This window comes from Oryza sativa, chromosome 8 (assembly GCF_034140825.1).
Source record: "Oryza sativa Japonica Group chromosome 8, ASM3414082v1".
NCBI lineage: Eukaryota > Viridiplantae > Streptophyta > Magnoliopsida > Poales > Poaceae > Oryza > Oryza sativa.
Window position 1 is genome coordinate 3,315,000 of NC_089042.1, and position 24,480 is coordinate 3,339,479.

The following is a 24,480-nucleotide window of genomic DNA, read 5'->3' on the forward strand; positions in this document are numbered from 1 at the left end:
AGAGAATGATAGGCAAGATGTTGGATGTGTTTAGTCTGAAAACAAATGTGGTGGAGATCGATTAGAAACATGAACATCTAGCTAGGTTGTTGGTGTACATACGTGTACGTGTAACTAAGTATCTCCATCAGGACTATGATATGGTCTTAAAATTTAGGATAAGATTTGGTTAAACTTTAAAAATTTTAATGAACAATCTCAAATAACTTTTAGTTTAGAAAAAATGTATACGTAAATTTGTCTATCATAACATCATATACATATTTGATCAAACTCTTAAAATTCTGATAATAGATAACTTATCAAATTATTACTCTATTCGTTTTATATTATAAGACTTTCTAAGATTACCTACATTCATATATATGTTAATGAATCTAGACATATCTCACATTCATATATATGTTAATGAATCTAGACATATATATATAATATATATATGTCTAGATTCCTTAACATCTATATTTTTTTTTTATTTTAAACTAATACTTTCTCCGTTTCATATTATAAGACTTTCTAGCATTACTCACATTCATATAGATGTTAAGGAATCTAGACATATATATATATATATATATATATATATATATATATATATATATATATATATATATATATATATATATATATATATATATATATATATATATATATATATATATATATATATATATATATATTAAACTAATCTGGTGTTCAACAAATAAGAATGTGAGATATGTCTAGATTTCTTAACATCTATATGAATATGAGTAATGCTAGAAAGTCTTATAATATGAAACAGAGAAAGTATTAGTTTAAAATAAAAAAAATTATAGTTAAATTTTCCAAAAAGAAATTATCATCGTACCATCATAAACTAGTTATGTTTTACAAGCTTGTTCTAAAACTAAAAAAAAGGTGGTTTGAATTCTAAAAATCTGTATAAATCTCGTTCTAAAACTTAAATATTTATTATAGCTTGAGGAAGTAACCGCTGAGGAAAAAGGAGGACGGGTCGTCCAAAAGAGATACTCCACCTGTGAAGTATTTTTCCAGTACGTAGAACAATTAGTACATTTTTTTAAAAAAACCAAACCGACAAATACATTACAGCTGTAAACATTACACTGAAATAAGCACAAGATTAGTGGGGTACTAGTTAATTAAGGGCTTATTGTCAAGTTGAAGTGCTTATTGTCAAGTTGCAAAAAAAATCTTGAGGCTGTGTTCGGATTCCAGTAATGGGAACTAATCCCTCCCGCATGGAAAACGGAGCGGTCCATTAGCACGTGATTAATTAAGTATTAGCTATTTTTTTTAAAAATAGATTAATTTGATTTTTTAAAGTAACTTTCGTATAGAAACTTTTTTAAAAAAACGCATCGTTTATTAATTTGAAAAGAGTCCACGCGGAAAACGAGAGAGATGTGTTGGGAACAGGATGCAAACACAGCCGCTGACCGGCCGGAATCGGAGAGAATGATCCTGAGAATATACCTTTACGCGCAGAAGATCCAGAGAAGGAGTACCAAGTAGATAGGGAGGGCCCACTTGGTCAGTTTGGGCGGGTGGGACCCACATGCATCAGCAGACACCATATATGCCTGCCTTCTGCTGAATGCTGACGCCGGCGCCGCTGCATTTGTATAATTCTAATCTGGGGAAGAGAAATGGAAGATAAGGACCCAATCGCCTCACGAATTTCTTTTCAAAATATACCTTTAGGAAATTATGCACATAATATTTCTTATAAACTTCTTCTTTTTTTAAAAAAAAGTAATCGGTAGAATGTGATCAGGAAATAGGAGTAGCTTAATGAAAAACTTTCAAACGTAACTATAGTATAACTAAGATCCAATAATATTATTATTATGTACTTTAGTTGTAATTTAACTTATATTATGTTTATCTAGAGCATGTGTCAGAACTGGATCAAAGAAAGTTTTTTCACGTGTACAGGAGTAGCTGTACAGGACGACTGTATGGATTGGCGCAAAATCTACTACATGTACATACCGGCAACGAAAGGTAATTAGGAAATTAATTTTCTAAATTAATTTACTAATTTCGTAGATACATCCGGCATGTATCTACAAAGGTACGCAATATTTTATATGCAATTTATCGTACCTATTCAGATCATACAATATTGTCAGATCTATAATTTATTATGTTTACCTAGAGCATGTTTTGTATACAATATTTATTGTGCGAGTGTCCTCGATGTTAAATCGACTACGATCTAATACTGGGGGCTCGCTCTATTTTCTCCCGTATAAATTATGCTTGTTTACGGTTTACATAATGCCTGATATTTACATCTGCTCGTTCTATCCTGATAATACTAGAAGATTCATGCAGTTTTTTAAGTACATACTCGATATTCTCTGCTATATGTCTTGCCTTCTAGAAAATATTTTTCAGGAACAATTGAGCACTCGAGTAGGATGTGGTCGAGTACACCGCATTATCGAGGACGATCTCGACAAATGCAGAGTTGTCGCGCCCAACCTACCAACGAAGATCGACGACCTATCTCATAGCACCAGCCATGGCTGAGCTACTCGAGAAAAGGTTGTTAACGGATAATTCCTCGCGAACATCGTCGGCTTGATCATCCGACATGATCGCGAATGGACATCCGGATATGCTACAAGTTGGGTGTGTGAGTCATGCTGGCCACATGAGACGCACATATAAACCAACTCTAGCACCTCCATTGGTGTTCGGGAGATAATTCTACACGTTCGCTGGTCCTTGAACCAGTGTGTAGCAATCTCTCGCACCGCAACCTCCATTGGTGTCCGAGAGATAATTCTACACGTTCGCTGGTCCTCGAACCAGTGTGTAGCAATCTCTCCCACCGCAACCTCCATTGGTGTCCGAGAGATAATTCTACACGCCCGCTGGTCCTCGAACCAGTGCGTAGCAATCTCCCGCACCGCAACTTCCATTGGTGTTCGAGAGATGATTCTACTCGCTCGCTGGTTCTCGAACCAGTACGTAGCAATCTCCCGCACCGCAACTTCCATTGGTGTTCGAGAGATGATTCTACTCGCTCGCTGGTTCTCGAACCAGTACGTAGCAATCTCCCGCACTGCAACTTCCATTGGTCGAGGTACGACTACAGCAATAACGCAGCAGTCCTCGCACCACGACTTCAAATGATCGAGAGACACCTACTCACTGGTCCTCAACCAGTAAATTGTAGCGATTTCTTATACATTTACTTCTAGTGGTTGAGTTATGACTACTACCTGGTTCTTGACCAGAGGTGTAGCGATTCTCCCATTACCTCTACTTCAACAAAGGTGATATCAGGTGCACAATATCGCCAAGTGTTTTACCCAGAGATCCCTTACCACAAAAGACACCTAGCGTTGAAACCTATCCTAATGTCCTTTTATGCCGTCTTGACAAGACCTCTGAGGAACCTAAGGGAACTTCGGCTGGGGACGTCCAGAGCGGATAAGACCTTGTCGGATCCTGTAGAGACAAAAGACCATGTAATATCTGGTCGTGTAAGAGTTCTTGCCGTGCGTATTAACCAAGCCGTGTAATCGGAAATTGGGTTTTCCAACTTCACGGCTGGGGGCTAGGATCAGTGCTTGTTCAACCGAGGCAGGTCAAAGGTCCAAGAGCCTTATCCTCCTAGAACGATTCTCCGACGACAAGGCTGGGGGCTAGGGAGAGTGTATAACTCAACAAACTGACTGATCGAAGTCGGTAAAAGAGTATACGCTCATATATAAAACATTGGTCTGTAAATTTGATTTTCAATTTTCCATACATATTATAACATGTCACCCTTTGAGCGTTCACTCGGGGGCTATTTCTATCTAATATTCTTTTCTGAGTATTGATTTCAGGAAAATTCTATTCGACATTATCGAAGACTCCATGTCTCTATGGTTCTACACCAAGATCGACTAAGGCGAGTGCGACAAATGTTGACAAGGCTCCGTCGCAGACTCTGCGCCTTCTCGATTACTCGAGAACAGTTGGTGGATATCGTCAAGGAATACGGAATGAAGAGATGGTGTACCTGGCGAGATAAAATTTCTTGACTTCAATCCAAATTCTCGATTACAGCAAGACGGGAGACTTAGTCGTATGCTCTGAACTTTCTTGGTTGACGTCGGAGATTGACTCAGACAAACCCTTTAGGTGCCCGCACGAGGCTGATAAAGGAAGTCTAACGTTATCTCTGAACTCACCGAGAACGGTCACATGAGCTCGATAACAGTTACTCCAAGATCTGCGCGTGGTTGAGAATACGAATTCATTCATTTGCATCGAAGTCGGGGGCTACTGTCAGGGTTATGGATACCACATACCTAATAGTAGTTGACTAAATCTCGGCAGGACCCACCACATACCATGTCCTATACGGAAACAACCTGCGGATATAGGAAGAGTTCCGGATAAGGAAAGACAACCAGAGTTCTATATGGAAACGACAAGGACTACTCGGATTGTATCCATATTGGTTTCCCTAGTTCTACTTCGACAAGGGGACACCTATGGGTATAAATACAAGACCCCCTAGGAGGAGAGGGGGGACAATCAACAGACAATCCACACACCCACCATAGATCAACACACAAGATCAACACACAAGCCAACATACGCCAAGACAAGACGCCGGATATTGACTTCAGAGATAGGCACGGCTAGTCCCCTACGGTATCTCCGGATATTGACAAGAGAGACATTGCGCTATCTCTGATCTCGCCGGGCACGGATTCGAGGAGGAAGACTACCCTGTTGTCAACTACGAGTCAGACCTTCAGACCACCATGTCGACAACAGTTAGATAGGCTATCCCAAATATTGTACTGGTGTGATTATGGTGAATAAGAGCAATACCGGCTTCGGCCAACAGGATGTAGGGTTATTACCTGACAATTCAGGGGCCCGAACATGCATAAAAAAATCCCTGTCTCCATTTCTTTTACCTCAGTCTCGCGTATACCCTAGTACCAACGATCCCCATACCATGCAAATACCGGAATCACGACATCAAACGTCGACAGTAACTATTTGTATTTTTTTTGGAAAACATTTGCTTGGTCAGAAGGTTATCATTAGGAGTTGATATCTCAACACATCGTGGGTCACAAATTAAACGTATTTTTAGTTTTATGCTTTACATAAATTTTTAAGTGACAAATTCAAAAATTTTGAGGATAGAGTGTTGTATACTTTCTAGTAATTCCGTCAAACATGTTCCCTATAACGGAGTGTATATTTAATAGCTCGTTTTTTAGTTTAGGGTAAAGAGTTATGCAAGCTTATTATGTAAGGTCTCGTTTGGTAGGGCTCCAAACTCCAACTCCTAACTCCAAACTCCTACTCTAGTGGGAGCTAGCTCCAGTTAGAGTTGGACACTCATCAAAAGTGTTTGGCTACATTTCAGCTCTAGATCTGCAAAAAAAAAAGAAAATAAAATAAAAACAAAAATCCCAGCAGCCGGCCGCCCCCATCCCCTGCGCGCGCCGCCCACCTCCCCCCGCTCTCCGCCGGCCACCCCCATCCCCTGCGCGCGCTGCCCTCCACCGGCCGCGCGCCGCCCACCTCCCACCGCTCTTCGCCGGCCGCCCGCCACCCCCTGCCCTCCGCCGGCCGCGCGCCGCCCTCCGCCAGCCGTCCGCCGGCCGCACGCCGCCCTCCGCCCGCCGAGCTTCGTCGCCTCGGTAGTGCACCTCCCGGCGGCCGCACGCGCCGTCCCCCATCGGTTGCGCGTCGTCGCCGCGCGCCGCCCATCTTCCTCCCGCGTGCTTGCCGCGCACCGCCGCCGTGGCGCCTGCCGTCGCCGCCGCCCGCCGCTGCCCGACGCCGATGCCAATGCCCCCGCCTGCATTTGTTAGGGCTCGGGAGGAAGACGGAGAAGGAGAGAGAACGGGAGGAGGAGGTTGATAGGGGTAGTTCAGTGGTATTTTCATGTAAATACACTAAAATTTTAAAGGGTAGTAGGTCTTTTGGAGTGGAGTGGAGCTGTGGAGCAGCAAAAATCTAGCTCCACACCCTTGTAGTATAAATTTGTGGAGTAGCTCTGCCAACTCCGCTCTAAAAAATGAAGGATCTGAACCGTTTGGCACAGCTCCGGCTCTAGGTAAGTTGGAGTTGGGAGCTGGAGCTGTGCCAAACGGGGCCTAAGTTGCACAAAATCACTCGGGTTTTGACACGTGACTCGTAACCATAATATTATTTATCATTTTGACTTTGATCTATTGTATTTTTAACTTCTATCATCACAGTTTCAATTTATAGGTTTTTATCAATCATATAAATGTTACATCTATGAAAGCACAACTATTTTGAATCTCAATATATGTATATATCCGAATAGTTAATGGTGTGATTTTACAAAACTTTAAAACCATGATACTTTACATCTATATAAGTTTTTTTTCTGTGTAACTTAGACCATATAATAAGTGTGGTTTTATGAAATTTACTAATCAACTACTTAATGGTACTCGCGTGCCCCCGGTTTTGGGTGGTGGCCTCACGTTGTGAGCTTGTCTTTTGTGTCCGCTTTGCTAATTGCCAAGTGCTATATATGATGGCCGCGACAATAATCCAGTAACAAAAGCAGAGCAGATCAGGGCGAGTTCAGGATGCGGCCTCTGTTTTCTTCATCCAACTCAACTAGCTTGTGGTCCAACCATCCTGGTTTCAGCTTCCAAGGAGCGATCTAGTGGTAACACTCAAGTGGTGTACTATCATGATCAGGATGGAGCCAGGGTTTTACTTATCGCACGATAATCGCGCGATTATCACGGGGATACGGTAGGGAAACCGGCGATATGATTTGGATGAATTTTGACCAAATTCAAAATTCCAGAAAAAAATCGAAAAAAACTGAAAAAATTCATGGATGTAGTTCTTGATTTGTAATTGCTAATGGTGAAGAATTTTTTTAAATAGAGTAAGCTAAATTCAAATTTGAGGGCAAAACCAAAAATAGTTTACAAATTGAAAAAGGAAGAGGATATTGGGCCTTAAGTATCCTGCATATTCTTCCAATTATTCTCAGTTTATAGTTTTCTACACATATTCAACCGTATTTTTGATTTTTTTACCCTATTTATTTTACATTTACATTATTTCAGCTACACAGCCCGCGATAACCGTGCGAATATCGCGGTTATCACGGTAAACCGTGCGATTATCGCGGTGAAACCGCGAAACCGTCGAGTTTTGAATTCAAATTTTTGGGTGTGATTTTTGTGCGATTTTAGACAATTATCGTGCGATTATCGCGGTTATCGCGCTACCGCGGGGTGGCGATAACCCCGACCCAAACGATAAGGTAAACCCTGGATGGAGCTAGAACTAAATTAAATGGAGAAAAATGCTGCTCTCTCGCTTTGCTTTACTTTAGATTAAGTTTAAACTGATAGCCAGATGCGAGTGTCTGAGTTTAATTAGATTAAAAGGGTGTTAAAAATATTGGCACTTTGTTTTTCTATAAACTCGATTACATGTACTTACATAAATTTGACTTTTAAAAATTAAAAAGACTAATAATGTACAAAACGGAGACCATCAAGGAAAAGCATCTCTAATGTGTAACACGCATACTCTACATTGCAGGCTCGCGATTCCAGTGGAGTGCACTCTTTATTTTATGTTCTTCTGAAAAATACAGTAGTGTACACTCTTGCACTCCACCATCGATCTTCACATCTCCTTCATGCACACTGTACACTGGCAGCTATCTGACGAATGTGACGAGTCCATTTCTTTGAAGCAACTACCATGCATGCAATGTGTTGTATCCATCCATCCAGAGAATTCACTCGACCGATTGATCGATTCTTTTGTAGCACCCGTACTACACACGCCATGTTAATATTCATCAGCTGCTGTCAACACAATGACAACAAAGTGTTATCTCTAGCAATAGCGCTGGCTTGAAAAGTACCCATCTATCCTAAAATATAATATATTTTTAATTTTAAAATACTTTTTTATAAACTTTTACTAATAAACTAATAATATGAAAGTTTAATTATCATATGTATGATATTATTAGATTATTTTCGATTTGAAAGTGCTTTATGATGATGACATTATAGTTATTCACAGTATTGGCTAAAGATTTTGGCTGTGTTTAGATCCAGGGGTGAAATTTTTTGGCGTGTCACATCAGATACACATTTGAAGTATTAAACGTAGACTATTAACAAAACAAATTACAGATTTCTCCTATAAACTGCAAAACGAATTTATTAAGCCTAATTAATCCATCATTAGTAAATTTTTACTGCAGCACCACATTATCAAATCATGTAGCAATTAGGCTTAAAAGATTCGTCTCGCAATTTACACGTAATTTGTGTAATTAGTTTTTTTATCTATATTTAATACTCTATACATGTGTTAAACATTCGATGTGATAGGGTGAAAAAATTTTACGTGTGAACTAAACAGGGCCTTTATGACGGAGTTCATGATACTTTGGGGTAGAGAGAGTATTTATATGTTGAAGCATATATGACTGATGCAATAACAATACTTTTAAGGTAAGACATATCCATTGCTAGTCAAATCCAAGGCATACATGCATGATGAAAAATTCAATAAATCAATTCTTAAAGCCTGAAGAGTGATAATAAGTCGAGCGACCTGTGCCTTATAATTTCTACTACGTAGACCGGGAAACTAAGCAACGGTTAATTAGGATAAACTCCAATGCATGTAGTGATTATTAAAAGAAAATCATCTATTTACTACTCATCAGTCCTAAAATATAAGTATTTAGATTATTATGATAGCCTAGATTCACTAGTAAAGAAAATGTAAGTGAGGATGAGACTACGTAGGACGATAAACACAGAGGACAACGAAGTTCATGTCCACCTAGCTTGATTTTTTTTTAAGGAGGGAGTATGTACTTATATTTTGGGACGAAATAAGTAACTTCAATGCAATGTTTATTTGAAAAAAAGTAAATTTATTTTGAAATAGATAGGAGGAGATGAAAAATAAAGACGGAGGAAAACTGGTACATTTGTTTTCGTGATTACTGTCCACGTCGGAGAGACGGGAGCATCAGCATCTTCCGAGGGGATGATTCCCAGAATATCCGCCGTGGAGCTGGAAGTGGGCCCCACCAGATAACGCGGGCCGTAGAGCGGCGCGCCGCTGATCCTCGCCGCCGCCGCCGCCCACTTCTGCTTTCTTCGCTGCTTCCAATTTTTTTCTTTTTTTAATACTATCTCCCTTATAAAATAAGTGCAGCTGTGAGAATCCGTGTCGAAGGTTTGACCATCCGACTTATTTGAAAATTTTATGAAAATATTTAAAAAAGTTAGTCACACATAAAATACTATTTATATTTTATCATCTACTAACAACAAAAATATTAATCATAGAAAAAATTCAAATAAGACGAGCGATCAAACGCTGGACATAAACAGTGTAAAACTGCACTTATTTAGAAACGGAGTTAGTAGAATAGAAAAACGGATTCCATGCCATGACATATCATGTCATGTCGATGACGTTTGTTAACGACGTCGACAGCCAAGTCGAAAACACAAGTCACTCGCTTTTCTTATGTCAAATAAAATGAAACTAAAACTTTTTAAACTTTCGACAAAAAAATAATTAACAGGGTTTTATTGGGTTTCGGTACTACTGGTAAGCGGAATTTGATCTGGTATTGAGATTGTGAACGCTGTGGCCAACCATAGTGGGCTTCATGTGAGCTCTAGAAGAACAAAATAAATAAATAAATCCGAATGTATCGTATCAATCTGAACAAAGAAAGTCTTGATCGAGATTTACAGGATGTCAGGACGTACCAGAAAATTTGACTCCAAGAGAACGAAACACACGTCTTGACGCAACAAAATACTAGCTGAACAATCTACTTATTGTAACGTACGAGGTCGTTGACTTTTTATCAATGCTTCATCATTTATCTTATTAAAAAGAATTATATAATTATTATTTATTTTATTTTGATTTGATTTATCATCAAATATTTTCTAAGCATGACATAAATTTTTATATTTGTAAAATGAATTGAATATAACGAATAGTCAAATATTGTTCAAAAATTAACAGTGTCACACATTAAAATATGGAGAGAGTATAGTATAATACTAGTATTTGGTTGGATCGCTCATGTTCAACAATTTCCGACATACTCCACTATGTGGCTGCTGCATATGTGTCCATACACAAGTCCAGAAGGAAACCGGAGACGTGACATTTGTAAACAATGGCTAGCTTCCGTGTCTTCACAACCGCTTTTCTTCCCTCCTGCGACCCGGTAACTTCAGCATGGGTTTGATTGTGCTAAATTGGGTTGGGTTGAATTGTTGTTTGGTCTGAAATACTATGGCCATTCTTACTTTATAAAGATTTTTCCTCTATTTCCATTAGCATGTTTTTCAAACAGTTTAAAACATTGTATTTTATCCGACCTTACTTTAGATTCCCAACCTCACTCACTTATTTACCATGCGCACGTTTCCCAAACTAATAAACGGTGTATTTTAGAAAAAAAAATCTATGGAAAAGTTGTTGTAAAAAATCATATCAATCTATTTTTCAAGATTTAAACTTAATACTCCCTCCGTCCCAAAATAAGCGTAGTCATGAGTTTCCGTGTCCAACTTTAATTATCCGTCTTATTTAACTTTTTTTTTAAAAAAAAATAAAAAACATAAGTCACGCATAATCATAAAAAAATTTAAATAAGACGGACGATCAACGTTGTACGTGGAAACTTATGGTTACGCTTATTTTAGGACGGAGTGAATACTTAATTTACCATATGTTAATCTGTTGCTCCGTTTTACGTGAGGAGGGAGGAGTTCTCAACCAATCCTAAAAGACCACTGCCTGTTCTCTTTATATTCAAGAAATTTCCTTGTACACGAAAACAGACGGAACAATCCCAAAACCATTTTTTCTCTCTCTGTCATGTGCATGACAATCTTATTCATTATGCGCAAAATATTGCTATCTAGAATATAAATATTTTTTTTTTATTTTAGAACAATGAATCTAAATCCCATTCTTCCTAGCAACATTTTAAAACAGATAAACAGATAAAACCATTCCATCCAAATCAGATCAAGAGGAAAGTCCAAGTCATTCCACCTCGTCGTTTTAAAGATAGCGCATCCATATCCGTGTGGCCACTCCTGTGGCCGGGGCCGGGGGCCCACTGGGAGCCGGACACGTGTGACGCGGCGGGAAGGAAGGAAGGAAGGAACGTGCACACGGCACGCGAGGTATAATTCCCATGGCGGGAACCGAATATTCCTTGGGATACCCTCCTCCTTCCTTCTTGGCCGACTGGTTTTCATTTGATTTTTGGCCGCAAACAGGACGCTACTCTCTCGCTTCCCGATTCTGCCCCTGACTTGACTGGCGTATTTACGGCCCTGCCACTTGTCTGTCTCCACCCAGTATACCTTAAGACTTACTCCCTCGCTCAAAAAAAAAATAATAATAATCTACAAGGGGATGTGATCTCTTTTCTGGACATAGGGTTATCCAAAAAGTAACCTAGGTTGCTTTTTTATGAAGGGAGTAACAATTTGCTACACAACACTATACAAGAATATTTGGCATGGTAGCAAAACAAACAGCACCCATTTACTTCTACACTACTAGGTGAATGTAGTTTAATTGGTTAGATTTTTTTTCTTTGGAACCATCCTATCCAGATTCAAGTTGTAGACTTAAAAATGGGTGCTTGCATTTATGACTAATTATTTTCTCAGTGATAGATGATATAACCATCGATAGCGAGACGCTCGTACGGTGACTTCGTCAATCTCAAAATATACCGGATCAATGTTTCAATTCGAATGTGCTTAGGCGAGTGCAGCGCATCTGTGTCTCTAACATGTTTCTTAAAAAAAAGTTTTGGCATTATTGAACTTTGCTAAATTTTATTGTTGCTAAAATTTGGGTGGGCTAATTTTGGTATGAAAGGGAACAAACTCTAGTACAACTAGAAAGCAACGGCCAACGGTGCACCTGCTACACAAGTTGGCAGTGTAATTTTCAGCGTGTGCATCACATGGTCCGTATCTTTAATACTAGTCAATTCATTTTTAATGTAAATATAAGTACTATGTATATGGACTAGTAGTACTTTATTTAAGGTCAAAGATACCATGGAAGCAAATAAAAGACGCATGAAAAATTGAAATACCAACTTATGCAATAATATGCCAATGCATGTTGTTCTCTCCCTATTTATCTCTCAGCGTCTCTATGTCTTAGTTTAACTAATTAATGTAAAGCATGTGTAGTAATTATGGTGATATACCATTGTCCAGATTTACTTTTCTAGAATGTGTCACATCCACCTGAAATTTCTTATATTATGGGACGGAAAAAATATTATACTACTATCTTATAAAAACTATCACTTTATAAAAAATTATGGTCGGCATTTTTCTAAAAAAAAATGCGACAAAGCAAACTTTTCCATCAGAAAATAATACCATATATGATAAGTTAATCCTTGTTAAACTTTGGTTTCAAAACAATTTCCCACTTATTTCACCAAAAAATATATTTCTCATTTTTTTTACAAAGGGACAAATATACCATTATCCACATGCTAATTTGTGGTGTCAGATACCTGAATACTCCAAAGTAAACAAAAATCCAAAGCCTTTGTTGATGTCAAGGTCAATTTCGTAGTTTACCTTTGCAAAGAGAGAGAAGCAAAGAAGGGGCAATATGGTCCAAGGGCAGGGTCGTAAATACCTACGAAAAAGGCCAACATGGCGTCTAAATAAATTGCCCTCCTTCCCCCCTCTCGAAGCCTTCGAACCACCCAAACACCCAAAAAAAAGAAGGCAAAAAAAGAAAAAATCTCACCACGAGCAGCACAAGAACTCCTCTCCTCTCTTCTCTTCTCCCCTACTCCTTGATTGAAAACCCACGCATCCTCCTCCTTCCCATTGCGCATTCCGGCTAGTCGCCTCGCCGATCCCTCTCCCGCCCGGCGCGGATCGTCGTCCCCTTCGCGGAGGAGGTGCCAATCCCTGTTCTTGATTTTTTTTTTAAAAAAAGGAAAATTGTTCTTTGTACTGTGTGGAGCGGATTTTGGGGGTAATCTGGTGCTTTGTGGTGTTCGTTGTTAGGGAAAGTTTGGTTATTTTTGGGTGGATTTTTGTATGTCGTGCTAAATGGGTTTAGCTTTAGGGGGAGTTTATGGATTTGGTCAATGTTTTGAGACAGGAGAGTCCAGAGTTCAGAGTTCAGAGACGAGATGTTCTTATTATGCGTTTTGTTCGTTGATTTGGGAAGTTTATTAGGTGGATTCAACGACAATATTCAGTAGTAACGATTATATTGGGTTGAAACTGGAATTGTTTGGGAGTTAAAGGTTTGCGTTTGTGGAGCTTGTGAAAAAAATAATTAATTGGTCATGAGATTGAGGTCAATTCGCCTTTTTACTTGTCCTGGTTAATAGTTAAAAAGATGGTGTTAGAGTCAAGGAAAAGTCGGTTGCCTGCTAAGTGACGCATTTGCACCAAGATGGAAGCTGGAAAGGCAGCTTTTACCTACTTTTTGAGAAAAAAAAAAGAGGACAATCTTGTAGTGGTTTGTGCATCAGCAAGGTCTCAGGTAGCACGCATGATCTTGGTTTGCTCTAGAGAAGTAAGAGTACAGAATATTTCCTTTTTTTTTCCCACTCTGGCCCACTGGTTGTATTGCCAAGTAAATAGATGGGCCAATTTGGTTGTTTCCTGAAATACTAAATTTGAGATGTTCTTAGATCATCAAATTTGCCCATGTTTACATGATAACTTTTTAGACAGTGATTTATAATGATGGATAACTTGATTGGTGGTACTGTGTAAGGCTGAATTTTGGATTAGTAGCTTCTTGTCTTTTGAACAGCATGATCGCTTTCTTGATGCAGTAGTGGTTCATAAATGTGTAGCTAAGATCGTCTATCTAAACACAAATTAATGCACTCAATGTCTCAATTAGTCCATTGTCTTACTTACATCCTCCTCTGATGGTTTCAGGTGTTAATCATTCTTGGACCAAGAAGTCTGTCTCTGCTTTGTCAGTAACTAGCAACCTTGGTGTTCTCATGGCTCATTCTCATGAAATGACGAGTAGGAAACCTCCTGGTATTCGATTATTCGGAGGCATTACGGTGCTACGGACGTACCAGACACTTGTTTTGGTGCTTACATTTGTCGCGTATACTTGCTTTCATATGACTAGGAAGATACCGAGTATTGTTAAGAGCGTGCTTGATCCACAGACAAAGTTGGGGTCCTCTCCATGGGGACGACTGCACACAAAAAACACTCTTAACATCGGTTGGTTGCCGTTTAACACCATTGATGGCTCAGCATTGCTTGGTGAGATAGATGTGGCGTTTCTTGCGGTTTATTCTGTTGGGATGTTCTTTGCTGGACATCTTGGTGACCGCATGGATTTAAGGATCTTCCTGACAATTGGCATGTTTGGAACTGCTGTGTTCACTGCCCTTTTTGGTGCTGGATATTGGCTAAATATCCACAATTTCTACTATTTCCTGGTCATTCAGATGATTGCCGGTTTATTCCAAGCAATTGGATGGCCTTCAGTTGTCGCGATTGTTGGAAACTGGTTTGGAAAAAGCAAGAGGGGATTGATTATGGGCATTTGGAATGCACACACTTCTGTCGGCAACATATCTGGTTCACTGCTGGCTGCATTTCTGCTGAAGTTTGGGTGGGGCTGGTCATTTGCCATCCCCAGCTTAATCATGGTTGCTGTCGGGTTGTTGGTGTTTGTCTTCTTACCGGTTAGCCCAGAGGTGATGGAGATAGACATTGATGATGGGGAGATAAGCTCTGTTAAGGATACTACCAAGGAGCCCCTCTTGGAACCAGGACAAGAAGTGAAACACAATGCAGTAGGTTTCTTAGAGGCTTGGAAGATACCTGGAGTTGCGCCCTTTGCTCTGTGCCTCTTCTTCTCCAAATTGGTTGCTTACACCTTCTTGTATTGGCTACCGTTCTACATCAGTCATACACGTAAGCGCTCTTTTTCCAACTTCCTTCAACTTGTGTGCAAAACTGTTTTTAGTGTGCTTTTCTAACAGAACTTCACTTGTTTCAGCTATTGGCGGTGAGTACCTCTCAGATGCTTTGGCTGGCAGCCTATCAACAATCTTTGATGTTGGAGGCGTGTTGGGTGGAGTCCTTGCTGGTCACATCTCGGATCGCTTAAATGCACGAGCGGTTACAGCTGCCAGCTTCATGTACTGCGCGATACCTGCCCTCTTCCTATACCGCACATACGGCAGCATGTCGATAATGTGGAACATTTGCCTCATGTTCATCACCGGGATGTTCGTCAATGGTCCTTATGCCCTAATCACAACTGCAGTGTCAGCTGACCTTGGCACTCACAGCTCATTGAATGGAAATTCCCGGGCATTGGCTACTGTGACAGCCATCATTGACGGGACCGGGTCTGTTGGCGCCGCCATTGGGCCATTGCTGACAGGCTACATCTCGTCGAGTAGTTGGAGCGCTGTGTTCACGATGCTTATGGCAGCAGCTCTCCTTGCTGGGCTCCTCTTGACACAACTTGTGTGCAGTGAACTAAAAGGAAAGGCGACCTCCAATGCGAGCAAGGATGTCGCCGATGCTCAAGGTACCTACTCAGATGAGGTGTAAGACTGTAAGTAAGATCTAGTCGCACCCCAAGACACGATACATGGATTAGATTCTCGTAGCTCCAAAGCACTGCTTGGCAAGAAGTTGCATTTTATTGCTTCCTGCACATGTCTTGATCACCTCTGGTTTGAGGCTGAAATAACCAAAGAGATGTGGTTACCAAGTGGTTTGCTTAATGCAACTCCAGAAAGAGGTGCATGAAATAGATAGATTAGTTTAGTTTCAGGTTCAGAGAATACAGGGGTGAAAACGCCTCAACCAAAGTTTCTGAGCCCAAATATAGGCTCAGGCCGCCTTGTACATATACTGGGCAATAGGTTATCATTGTGTTGTGTGTAGTAAGTATAAATTCAAGCTTGTATCCTATTGTTGTAGTTTAGGGCAGACAAAGGGAACCTCTCTTGTTCAAAGGTTACCCAAAGTCTGTGTTTGCTGGCCATCTTGGCCTCGTTTTGTATATGTAAAGTTGAGAAGATTGAGAAAATTTTGAATTGAGGTTTCAAGAAAGTGAATTGTTCTCATTCAAGAAACATTGTTAATTGTTGCATGTCTACCTTAACATTTTTGGCCTTTTTGGTTGAAAGATAATAAATTATCTTCGTTTATGGGACTTATTATGCACCAAAACGAGATGTATTACTGCAAATTTAACGTTGGGGTTGATGTGGGGCACTGATGCAAGAAAGAACTGCAACAATTCTTCTGGTTTTGCCTGTATTTACCATCTGATGCCTCCAGAATTGTGTTACAAATTGCAATGCACGGCATCAGGAACATTTTCACTCCTTCCCCTGATTATAAAACACGGTATGTTTTCGAGACCAGAGCAGTAACACCGGCAGGAAGAATTGACACCGTGTTTAGTTTCAAACTTTGTTTTTCAAACTTCTAACTTTTCTATCACATCAAAACTTTTCTACACACGTAAACTTCCAACTTTTCCGTCACATCGTTCCAATTTCAATCAAACTACTAATTTTGGCGTGAACTAAACACACTCTCAGAATCAATTGTACGAAACCGATAGCCAGAAAGTTGGTGCTAATATATTTTGCTTCAATTAATCCCACCGAAATTCAGCAATACCAGTCATCATACGGCAGCACAGGGATGGAAAATTTCAGATGGGCAAGATAAACTGTCAACAGAAGCGATTAATGCATTTCCAAGTTACAGTGTCAGAAGTGCACAACTCACCCAATACAACAAACAACAAACTGCAAAAGAAAACAAGCTTAATCTGGTTGAAGATTTTCCCACGTACGCAACACTCCTATATTGACAAAACAGAAAGGAGAACTTCATGACGGTCTCTTTGCCTCCCAAGAATAACTTGGCATGAATGTGGGGTCCAGTTCCCTTCGATGTCGACTCAAAGAATTATGACTTCATCATATAGCCCAAGAAGATCCCGATCAAGGCGACAATTATGACGATTATGAAGGAGAACCCTCCGCGCTTCTTGCTTATCTCCCGTCTCATCATATCCTGCGATATGGAGAAATGGCAACAGTGAATCATAATTTCTCGATAAAAACATAAAAGTTAACTATACGGATTGTTCTTTTACACAGTTCGGAAATTATTTATAAGCCTAAATCTAGAATAACACATCAAGTGTTCTTTGAGACAGGTGAGGATATACAGCATCAGCGCAGGAGCTTATGCGAGTTTTAAGGAGACTTGGTATATTATCATCAGTTTGTCAATTAGCTTCATCCAAACCACCATCTCTTAAGTTACCATGGTGATTTTCTTAAAACAAATGTTCCAATTAGCATGAAGGCATCCAAGAAATTATTAATAGACAACTAGTTCAATGGAATGTTCCTTAGCTGAAGCTAAAAGACTTGTTCTGCAACAGAGAGAATACAAACCATGGGATCAGAATGTCGTTTTATTCAGAAGAGCCTTGGAAGGTCGAAACTCTTACATCTCTATCTTTCTTAGGTATGTATGTTCATATGTATGTTTCATTTAGCTCACTTAAGCTTTTCCAAGAAGGGTCTCAGCAGTTCATGACATAAAGTCATATAGAATGGATTTTATACATTGAGAGCAAGATATGACTTATGAGAAGAACTAGTGAGACATTCTTGAGGCTCCAGAAGTGTGCAACTCGGACAAGTTGTTCTAGGGGTGGTTCAGTGTAAGTTTTTCATACAATAATTATTTCAATCAAAATACCAAATATGAAATCTGTATTAAGGTTGAAATGGGAAACCAGTTGATTACTCAAAGATAGAGAAAGAATCCAAACACATCAATTGAGTTACAAATTGAGATTGTCCAAGAAATTTGTTTAATTGAATACTGCTATGATATTGAAAATACATCAATTGAAGAGAGTAGTGATCTGAGAACAGTATATATTGGAGGACTTGAATGCTAGTCAGGATAACTTGTATAGAGCTGAGGTAGCAAAAGTAAAACAGGATAAAAACTGTTATCTAGATTGCTCAATGAGTGTAAAACTATTTGTTTTGCATCTTTTCAAAGATGATCTCATGTTAGCAGATGGTAAAAGCCCTGCAATATACATAGGAAAGCCGAGTTTAAAAGGTTTTGTGTTGAATAGGCCTTGTCAGTCTGTCTCAGAGATGGGCAGATTGCCACAGCTAACCTGTCAGAACTTAAGGTCTGTGCCCATATGATGTACTGCAGTACTTGAGCACATTTTGATTTTTGTTTCATTTTGTTCACGGTGAAGATATTTTGTAGCCATCTATTTGAATCATAATGCTACATATGTTTCTTAACGCTGAAGCCTGAAAGCATATGTGGTGTGCTTTGTGAGGCTTCAACTTTTTAATGATGTTGCCAACATATGTAGTGTGCTTTGTGAGGCTTCAACCTTTTAGGCTCTGGGTGTGTTTAGTTCACGCCAAAATTGGAAGTTTGGTTGAAATTGGAACGATGTGACGGAAAAGTTAGAAGTTTGTGTGTGTAGGTAAGTTTTGATGGGATGGAAAAGTTGAAAGTTTGAAGAAAAAGTTTGGAACTAAACTCGGCCTCTGTTCGTAAGTCGTAGTTCCCAACTCCCTCCGCCTCGTTTTCTGCACGCACGCTTCCCAAATTGCTAAACGGTGTGTTTTTTGTAAAAAGTTTCTATACGAAAGTTGCTTAAAAAAATCATATTGATCCATTTTTGAAAAAAAAAACTAATACTTAATTAATCACGTGTTAATGGACCGCTCCATTTTCCGTGCGCAGGAGATGGGTTCCCAACTCATTCCAGCGAACACAGCCTTAATGATGTTGCCAAGTTGTAAGTTTGTTATAATAACTACGTTAGTTCAACCTCAAATCAAGATGAATAAGGATACAATTTTAAACTGAATAGGTTACAACGAAACTTTGGGGGGGGGTGAATTTCTGCAACAGCAAAAAAATTTTATATGATGGTAGTTTACTTTGGTTTCCTGTAGATTATTTTTCTAATCTTTTCATGTATTAGTTGGATGTCCCAAAAGTAAGTATATCCCCTTCCTTCTTTTTCTATATGGTGTATTTTGAACTAACCAATGCCATATAAAAAAGAATGGAGGGAGCACCTAGTGGTAGTGGTTTGTGTTAGATCCAAATATGTAATACCTATTTTTAAACATATAATCCGGAAGCCAAAATAGAGTCCACTCGAAAGTTAAAATGCAATAGTGTACTCACCAGTTCCTGTCTAATTTTATGGTTCTGTTGAATTGCAGAGTTCTTCTCTTCATTCAATTTGTTAATCAAAGCTCCAGCCTGCCATACAAATACTCAGAACATAAGGTATTTTATAGCGCAAGGCACCAGACCATAGTGTAATTATGACAATTATTCGATAAGTCGATGCTACCAGAATGTAATTGAGACAATATCAAAATTTGCAAAATGGACACGGTCCAGTCTTAATTAGAGAAATAACAGACCTCTAATGAATTTTCTTGAGGCTCAATGCGTTCTCTCAGTGCCTGCAATGATTTCAAAAACATGTAAATTCTCCTCTTTGCGAAAAATGATAAATGGATGGCATAAGTTCAACAGTCATGGTAACTCACTCTAGTGAAACCCCCACCAAGACTGTCTCCATTTTCTGACTCAGAAACCCTTGATGGGGAACCTTCTTCTGATTCCTCGGGAACAGGAGATGGTGGCTGTGGAGGAGCAATATAGGTCACTCGCAATTTTACCTCTTCAACCTTATTTCCGGACTCCTTCGTAAACTGTCAAACCACAAACATGAGACTACTAATCAAACACCGGACTTATAAGCAAAATTTTCACTTCATAGGGGTTGCCACTATACTACAGAGACAACAGAGTTTTAGAACTCCAAAACGACCCACCCACCCCCCTATATATGCTCTTATTTGGTTATTAAGAAGCATAATTGAGAAGCATTACCATTTCTCCCGTGATATCCTTCACAGTTACACCGGAAGGTGCAATGACGCTCTGGACTAGGAACTTATCTTTGCACTGCATGTCAGGCGGGGCTTCCCGCTGTGCTTGCATTGTCACTGCACAGTACAGATGCACAAAAAAGTCATAAAACGGAGCATTGGTTGACTGCATAAAAATCACCAGGGAAAATTTGCAGAAATCACATACCAACAACATCGCAGGTAGACCGTGGCAAGACAACCCCTGTGTTAGGCCGCACCGAATACTTCTTTGGGCTTGTAGTTTTCACCTGAAACAGAGAAGAAAACAGGAAATATGAACAAACAAAACAAAGCCTCATTGAATCAATGTTTGCTACAAGATTGTCACTTCATTAAAATAGTTTAAACAATTCCAATGACCTTAGTAGATAAACACTAGAAGGTTTCATCACAGACTTATCAAGGCAAGGAAAACGAAGAAATCCCATTATAAAATGCAATCAAGAGACATATATTAGCCCCACAAGACACAAGAAAGGTTTTATGTATACGCTGATTTAATAATCTATAAAACCAACATACGAATAGGAGGTAACAGTTGATACCATTTGCGAATAATAATAATATAATCCCTCCAAGGTTCAAAACTTCAATTCTAGAGTTTACACAAGCAAAATATTAGAAAAGGGGAACTTGTACAGCAGGTAAGCCTTCAATTGTATATTTTATGGCACGAAGCTTGAAGAACAGACCAAATGAGATGCAAAACAAATAAAAACTTAAATCAACTTTCAAGTGTTTATTCAATGCAAGCAGCCAGCAGCAACAAATTTCAATCTCCAAAATACATATAGAACATTAAAAACTGTAGGCCCCTATCACACAACAACCTAAAAGACCAACACTTTTCAATCATTATGGGGGTCAAATCCAATGAAGCCATTCATCCAAAAATACAAACTTAAAGGAACGCCTCCTCCAAATCAACAACATAACACACCAACCATACCAACAGGGCGTTCGATTAATCTAGTATTACTGCAGCTCTAGGGTTCCAAGATAATTATCATTAGGGGAAAAAAAAAAGAATCCCCCAAAGATTTCTGAGAAAAGAGCGATGCGGGACCTTGAAGGCGATGTAGTCGTCGCTGAGATTCGATAGCTGCATCGAGCACGAGATCTGCTTCTTCAACTCGACTGCCCACCACAAACACGAAACGAAATCACCAACCAATCGATCCAATCCGGCAAAACAAAAGAAAGAACACAAAAAAACATCCTTTCTTGAACGGAAAAGATTGGGGGGGGGGGGGGGGAAGCCCGTACAGGGGAAGCGGAGTTCGACGGGGTCGATGCGGAGGAGCTCGCCGGCGGTGGCCGGTCCGGGGGAAGCCATTGCCGGATCGAGGCGGGGGCGGAGGGGGTGGAAAGGTGAGATCTTGGGAGAGGAGGTGGGTGCAACGACGAGAGGAGAGGAGAGGAGAGGCCAGGAGAGAAGCCAAAGAGGGGAAGGAAGGAAGAAAAGGGAAAATGAGGAATGAAAAAAAAAAAAAAAGGAGGCCAAAGTTATTAAAAAGAAAAAAATACAAATTACCCTGTGAACTATTACGGCCGACCGAATTACACCCCTAAACTACAAAACCATACATTTTTCACCCTTAACTATGCAATCAGGACAAATAACCCCCTTAGCTCAATACGCGGTGGTTTTGTCCTACGTGGCAGTCTAGTCAGCATTTTTTAAAAAAAAAAATCAGTGGGGCCCACTTTCTACCCCCTCTCTCCATATCCTCTCTCTCTATACCTCTTGCCGCCGCCGGCCATCACATTAGCAGGAGAGGGCGATGCCCATCGCCCCTGCTGCCACGCCGCCCCACTGTCCTCCCTGCTTGTGCGGCCTTCCTCGCCAGAGTCGTCATCGCTGGTGCCGGAATTTGCGTCGCGGTTGCTTGTATATTGGCGAGGAGGCAAACGACGCGGACACGTGGATGTGCAGCGCCTCGAGCGCCGGCGCCGCCTCAAGGAGGAGGCGCAGCCACGAGACGTCCCTGGTGGGTGGCACGTAGGCGACGAGGAGCTCTTTCAGGCCGAGTATCGTGGCGCAAGAGGATTCACCTCTTCGGTGCGGTGAAGCGGACGGCCAGCCTCATCGACGCCGGTGCGCCTTCGACGAGGGAGTCGAGGACGTGGTGGGGCATCACCGGGGATGGTGCCGAAGCCGAGCTCCACCACCGGCGCATGGTCATTGCCGAGGCACGTGAAGTGGCGGAGCTCGGGGAGGCCATGCAGTTCAATGGCCCTGAACGAGCTCCTCCACGCCGGAGCATGGCGCGTCGATTTGTAGGACATCGCTTGCGCTGCGGCAGCATAGGAGGTGCACCACCCGTAGCGGTGCGCCGCAATGGCCGTCGAACACCACGTCGTACGCGGACATCGGAGTGGACGTTGGCGTCGCCTCTTCGCCACGCCTGGCTCGCCGACGCTTCCGCCTCTCCGCCATGGCCACCACCGTGCTCGCCGACCTTCCCTTCCACCTCCATTTCCTCCCATTTCCCATCCCCTCCACTTTCCCATCCCCTCCACCTCCCCATGCGTCGTCGTGCGCGGTGACCGCCAGCCCGCCTCCTTGCGCCGCTGCCAAGCCTTCGCCTCTGCTGACTCCGCCTCCGTTGCTGGCCGCACGAGCGCGCCACCGGCGCTCGAGCGAGCCCTGCCTCCCCCGCTAGCCGCTCGCGCTACCTCCTCCTCCGCTCCGCGTGACGGCGTCCGTGCTGGTGAGCTGGTGAGGGGAGGGAGAAGAGATAGAGGGTGAGAGATTGGGATAGAGGGGTGGGGAATTGACAGGTGGGACCCACCGATTTTTTTAATTAAAAGAATTCCTGACTGGACTGCCACGTAGGACCAAAACCACCGCGAATTGAGTCGGGGGTTAGTTGTCCGGTTTACATAGTTTGGGTGAAGAATATCCGGTTTTGTGGTTCAGGGAGTAATTCGGTCTACCGCGATAGTTTTGGGGGGGGGGTAATTTGTACTTTTTCCTTATTTTGTTTTGGTTTTTTCCTTCCAACTTTGGTCTTTGGTAATGGTAGTTACAGGTTGCCAACCCAGCTCTCTAAGCATTCTTCCATGGTTTATTTTAAGTAAATCTGATATATATATATATATATATATATATATATATATATATATATATATATATATATATATATATATATATATATATATATATATATATATATATATATATATATATATATATATATATATATATATATATTACTACACATGTTCAATGGTTTTGTTACGAACGGGTAAAAGATTATAGGAACAGTTGTGTGTGTGATTTATGTTAAAAGTGCACGGTATTGTTTTCCTTTCGAAAATGTTGTTAATATAAAAATTCCTATATCCAAATAAATCTTTTTTTAATTAATCATGGTACCCTGTTCGATCGGAAATATCTTATGTTATTTAAGACGTGTGTGAGAGCGGAAGGTTAGTTGATGGTAAGTTAGAAAAAAAATCAAATAAGAGGTAGTAATCCTAAATACTTATATAGTTTTTTTTACACATATATACTTATATAGTTCATCCCCACTAAGTGTAGTTAATATTATTTCTCTCTTTTCTCATTAAGCCACATCACCCCAATTATTTTTAACCCTTGGGTGATAGATGTATGGTTCAAATTGTTGACTCAAAATTCATAAGTATAAATTTGTTTTAGTTTTAATAATCATGTTGCATCTTATTTATACATATTATACAATTTAATTTCCGGTAGCAACGCCGACGGGGTATTCATTTAGTTGCTAAGATGAGTAGTTCTTTAGGATTCCTTACATTTTTTACTAATAAATTTTCAAGCGTGCCGAATGTTTATTTTGTGGCTAGAGGATTGGCTTCATACATATACTGCTACACAAGAAATACTTCATATACAAATCAATTATTTTTCATGCATATTATACACGCAGTTAAAGAGGGGGGGGGGGGATTTATGTGAAAATCGAATAGATTCTTATGAAAATTCTATTTAAAATATTCATGCGTTCCAAGTTCCAATCGAGCCCTTCATAGCTCAAGGATCTAATTAACAATATATGATTTTCTATATAAAAACTATTTTTCAAAACATAATATATTATCACTTTATACTAAGGTACCTACATATGGAAGAATTTAAGACGAGAGCATACAAAGCCAAATCATTTTACTCGTTTTCTTAAAAAGTATAGAAATATAGTTGGACAAAAGAAGGCAAAATAACTCCTAAAAAAATCCTAAAATAAAAAAAAATGAATTTTGTGTGGGAAACTTTAAATCGATTTCAGCCTCAAACTAGTTGAATTCAGGCAAAACTAAGCACCACTAATATGAAAATTTATAACATTCTTATTTGTATGACTATATAAACATTGCTGCATATATACTTTTTTAATAAGAAA

At 40.1% G+C, this 24,480-nt stretch overlaps 2 protein-coding genes across 2 annotated transcripts; one reads left to right on the plus strand and one right to left on the minus strand.

Moving 5' to 3' along the window:
- Positions 1-12,801: 12,801 nt before the first annotated feature.
- LOC4344694 (putative glycerol-3-phosphate transporter 1) lies at positions 12,802-16,195 on the plus strand. The gene is made up of 3 exons (XM_015795141.3): positions 12,802-13,009; positions 14,013-15,017; positions 15,103-16,195. Exons 2-3 carry the CDS (start codon positions 14,081-14,083, stop codon positions 15,663-15,665), a joined length of 1,500 nt encoding a protein of 499 aa, XP_015650627.1. The 5' UTR covers positions 12,802-13,009; positions 14,013-14,080; the 3' UTR covers positions 15,666-16,195.
- A 609-nt stretch (positions 16,196-16,804) lies between these two features.
- On the minus strand, positions 16,805-21,520 carry LOC4344695 (vesicle-associated protein 1-2). Its single transcript, XM_015792793.3, has 8 exons — positions 21,359-21,520; positions 21,159-21,229; positions 20,259-20,340; positions 20,052-20,167; positions 19,706-19,870; positions 19,577-19,618; positions 19,332-19,409; positions 16,805-17,153 (listed from the first exon to the last, which is right to left on the minus strand). The coding sequence occupies exons 1-8, from the start codon at positions 21,426-21,428 to the stop codon at positions 17,046-17,048; spliced, it is 732 nt and encodes a 243-aa protein (XP_015648279.1). The 5' UTR covers positions 21,429-21,520; the 3' UTR covers positions 16,805-17,045.
- Between the last annotated feature and the right edge of the window lie 2,960 nt (positions 21,521-24,480).

Bases quoted from the DNA above. Each gene is read 5' to 3' on its own strand.
- LOC4344695 (XM_015792793.3), bottom strand. From the start codon at position 21,428: ATGGCTTCCCCCGGACCGGCCACCGCCGGCGAGCTCCTCCGCATCGAC. The intron at 20,168-20,258 runs GTATGTGATTTC...TGTACTGTGCAG, and splicing joins GTCTACCTGCGATGTTGTTG to TGACAATGCAAGCACAGCGG. The intron at 19,871-20,051 runs GTAATGCTTCTC...GTGGTTTGACAG, and splicing joins AGGATATCACGGGAGAAATG to TTTACGAAGGAGTCCGGAAA.
- LOC4344694 (XM_015795141.3), top strand. From the start codon at position 14,081: ATGGCTCATTCTCATGAAATGACGAGTAGGAAACCTCCTGGTATTCGA. The intron at 15,018-15,102 runs GTAAGCGCTCTT...CACTTGTTTCAG, and splicing joins GTTCTACATCAGTCATACAC to CTATTGGCGGTGAGTACCTC.